Source organism: Octopus bimaculoides, chromosome 10 (genome assembly GCF_001194135.2).
Source record: "Octopus bimaculoides isolate UCB-OBI-ISO-001 chromosome 10, ASM119413v2, whole genome shotgun sequence".
Classification (NCBI taxonomy): domain Eukaryota; kingdom Metazoa; phylum Mollusca; class Cephalopoda; order Octopoda; family Octopodidae; genus Octopus; species Octopus bimaculoides.
The window spans coordinates 55,363,429-55,367,782 of record NC_068990.1 but is presented as its reverse complement, the minus strand read 5'-3'; the positions used below and the strand labels follow the sequence as shown (position 1 = coordinate 55,367,782).

Genomic DNA, 4,354 nt, shown 5'->3' with positions numbered 1-4,354 from the left:
TATATATAGATAGATAGATAGATAGATACGATGTATTCTTTCAGTTTACATCCACCAAATCCACTCAACAAAGTTTTGGCTGGCTCTAGGCTACAGTAGAAAATATTTGTCTAAAGTGTCACACAGATGGATTGAACCCAAAACCTAATGGCTGGGAAATAATTATAATCATCTAACTATAATGTTTTCAAATGTTTATGGAGCAGTCAAAAGAGTGAAACAGCAGAAATCTTAAAAACTGATATTTTCCAGAGTTTAATTCAAATCTAAATTTACTTTCACTACCGTACTAGTTAGGTTTATGCAATATTGCTTTGCCTACCATATTTTCTGCTATATAAGTCAATGTAGTATAAACATTCAATCAACATCACTACCTTGCCAAATTCTGCTGCATTTCACATGGAGTTTTTGGTCTTCCAATGTCATCTTGGTGTATATGTCAGCCTATCATTTTTGACTGAAGATTCTGGTTTGGAAAATTCAACTTGTATACCAGGAAATATGGTAAAGATATAACACAAATGGATGCAAAATTCAAATTTCATACTAAGTGAACAAGAGTTAACATCGAAACCTGGCTATTTAATCTTTTATGTAATCATTCATTTGGCTTGAGAACTTATTACTGTATATGTTTACGCTAAATATTTATGTACTTACCAACTCCAAGAATCTGATCTCCAGGACGGTTGAAGTCTACAGTTTCTGAAGGGAAATTTTGATCCACTGAAAAGAAAGAAAGAAATAAGTGGTTCTAATTTAGGCACAAGGCATTGTGATAACTGTTTTTAACATAAGCACTGAAATCTTGAGAAAAGGGCATTAGTCGATGCCATCAGTGCCAGTATTTGGCTAGTACTTCATTTTATTGGCTGCTAAAAGATAAAAGGCATTGTTGACTTTCATGAGATTTGAAGTCCGAATGTAAAAAAACCACCAGAACAAATGCTACAAGGCATTGCTACCAATGCTTTGACAGCTCTGCCAATCTAGCACCATCATCATCATTTAATGTCCATTTTCCATACTGGCATGAGATGGATGGTTTGGCAGGCGCTAGCAAGCTGGAGAGCTGCACCAAGCTCCAACTGTCTGCTTTGGCATGATTTCTACTGCTGGATGCCCTTCCTGTCAATCACTTTACAGAGTGTACTGGGTGCATTTTACGTGGCACCAGCACAGGTGCTTTTTGCATGGCAAACAAATTTAATAGAAATGTCATACTTGTTTCAGTCATTTAATTGGGGCCATGCAGGAGCACCGCCTTTTAGTTGAAGAAATCGACTACTGGACTTATTCTTTGCAAGCATAGTAATTATTCTAACAAACCAAGTTATGGGGATGTAAACACACCAACATTGGTTGTCAAGCGATGGGGAGGGAGACAAACACAGACACACATTTACATGTATATATACGACAGGCTTCTTTCAGTTTCCACCTACCAAACCAAATCCACTAACAAGGCTTTGGTTGGCCCAAGGCTAGACGACACTTGCCCAAGGTGCCACACAGTGGGACTGAACCCAGAACCACGTGGTTGGGAAGCAAGCTTCTTACCACACAGCCACTCCTATCTAACATTTAAAAGATATTTAAATATTAATGAAGTTAAAGGTAATTACTACAAATCATTAAGGAAATGCTTTTAAATATCTTACAGAATAAAACACATACTTACATGATATACAATGAGCTTGAGTCTTGCAGTAAATCAATGCATGATCTCCTTCAACATTTGAGACCAAGAGATGATAGCCAAGGATGTGGTCTTCATTAGATTCCTAATGTAATACACAATATTACCATTTATTACAAAAATATTAGACCTGGGATTTATTTATCTCTCTCTCTCTTTAAATGTATATAAGTTGTGACATTCCTATCTTTTTCCTTTTTTCCCCCAAGAGATATATTTCATTTACTCATCATTCTCATCATTTAGTGCCTGTATTCCAAGATGGTATGGGTTGGATGGTTTCACAAAATCCAACAGGTCAGAAGACAGTGTCAAATTCCAGTTGTCTGTTTCGGCATGGATTCTACTGCTGGATGCCTTCCGAATGCCAACCACTCTGCAAAGTGTACTACATGCTTTTTCATGTCAGTGACACTAGTGATGTCACCAAATAGCTCACAAGACAAGACCCCTTGGCCCCTTGACTAAGAAGGTTGTAGTATTGAGGGAGGTGGCTTATGCCAGATATACTCATATGCAAAATTTATAACAAAATATCAGGGTCAAAATTGATAGGGAGGAAGGGGTAACATTATACTTTAGTGTAAAAAGAAAAGATAAGAAAATGAAATATATTTATTGACTTTTAGGTATATAAAGTGGAGGTCACATTATTGAAATCACATTGTAATCAAGTAGATATGGTAAATGAAATGACAGGCCAAGTGGGAGTTAAAACTAGATTATGATATCCATTCTCCAAGAACTTACTAATATTATACGATGATTGTCGAAGAATTTATGGTAATAATTTTTATAAAAATGAATCCCTGCCGTTATTAAAAGGAAATTTGTTTATGGTTAAGTTAGAAAAGAGAAAGCAGGACCATGATGTTTTGTAGAGTCTCAGAGACTAGTGGGGAAGGGATAGGAGGAAGAAGTAACACATTGAAATATTGATTTGTCCTGAGACTGGAGACCTGGTCTAAATGCTTGTATCAGAGTGGATTCCGTCCAAAGCATCCAAGAACCAAGTAATGCTGTAAAAGCAGGGACCAGAATAAGCTTACCAGATGAAAAATGATTTTTAATGTAACAATGGCTTAAAGTTTAACAATAAGGAGTCGCATGTAGTTTAGTTGATAGAGTATTGATTCTACTATATTGAGGAAAAAGTTTGTGCGCCATGTTAAAAATAATGAAATAATGTTGAAATATGATGGTCTTTATTTTGAAGAATAGTTGTTGTTTTTGAATAAATTGCTTATACAACAATTTATTCAAAAACAACAGCTATTCTTCAAAATAAAGACCATCATTTTCCACAACCTTCTGCCAATGATCTGCAAGCTTTTGGATTTGGTCAAAATATTAATCCTTCGGCTTTGAATCAAAAAATTCTTGACAGGCTTCTTCAACTTCATCAAATGACTCAAATCGGCGACTTTTCATAGAGTGCTGCATTGATCGGAAGAGACCATAGTCAGATGGAGCAACGTCTAAACTATAGGCTGGATGCAGCAGAACTTCCACACCGTCCAATTCTTCAATCTTGTTGCTGGTCTTTCTGGTGGTATGCAGCTTTGCATTGTCTTGTTGAAACAAAGCATGTTTTCAACGAACACAGTGAGTCACCACTGAATGAACACACAAACCACAAAAATATATAAAAAAGCATTATTTTAACAGGGCGCATGAACTATTTCCTCAACCTAATAATTGTAATAATTTTCTAAAAATATAAAATATGTATACTAACTTGCCACATTTCAACATGTTCCAAAACTGTTAATGATTCTAACTCCATAGGCTCACTAGTTTCCTGAAGACACAGTGAACCTGTAAAGATAAAGTGAAATCACAAGTAACAAAAAAAATTCTGGTAAAATAGAGAAAAAAATTTATTGAAATATTAGTATGAAGACAGAGGTATGGAGGAAAAGATGGTGGTTAGAGACAGATGTTTTTTGCAACTTCTGAAAGAAACAGAACAAAATAATTTAGGCAGTTCCCATAGTCATGGATTTATATCTGCATTTCTATGCTGACACAGATTGGATGGGTTTTCTGAGGCAGAATTTTATGACTGGAAGCTCTTCTTGTTGCATCCAGTCATAAAACTCTGCTTTCCATGCTGGCATGAGTTGGACAGTTTGACAGGAGCTGGCAAACCAGAGTGCTGCACCAGACTCCAACTGTCTGTTTTGGCAAGATTTTTACAGCTGGATGCCCTTCTTAATACCACTTTTTACAGAGTGAACTGGGTGCTTATTATGTGGTACCAGCACAGGTGCTTTTTACATGGCATATTTTAAATTATTTTAAAATTTCTACAATAGGTACAAGGCCTGAAATTTGGTGGGGAGGAGGAAGTCAATTACACAGACTCCAGTGCTCCACTGGTACTCATTTTATCAACCTCAAAAGGATGAAAGGCAAAATCCAACTTTGGTGGAATGTGAACTCAGAATATAAAACCAGAAATGCCACTGACCATATTGTCCAGCTTATTAATGATTCTGCCAACTCACCACCTTGTTTGTATCTTAATATAAAGAACAAACATATATACAGTAAAACAGTTTGACAGTAAAGGTTGGTAAGACGGAAACAAAAAAAAAAAAAACAGGCAGCAAGCTGGCAGAAACGTTAGCACACCGGGCGATATGCTTA

General features: G+C 36.2%; 1 protein-coding gene across 1 annotated transcript in view; it reads right to left on the bottom strand.

Annotated features, from left to right (window-relative positions):
• Positions 1–4,354, bottom strand: part of LOC106883067 (nuclear pore complex protein Nup133) — a 58,601-nt gene that overhangs the window by 37,814 nt on the left and 16,433 nt on the right. The window contains exons 11-13 of the mRNA XM_052971215.1: positions 3,441–3,520; positions 1,685–1,787; positions 664–729 (exon numbers count right to left, since the gene is read on the bottom strand). Of these exons, the coding sequence (XP_052827175.1) occupies positions 664–729; positions 1,685–1,787; positions 3,441–3,520 (249 nt within the window). The remainder of the gene's footprint in view (positions 1–663; positions 730–1,684; positions 1,788–3,440; positions 3,521–4,354) is intronic.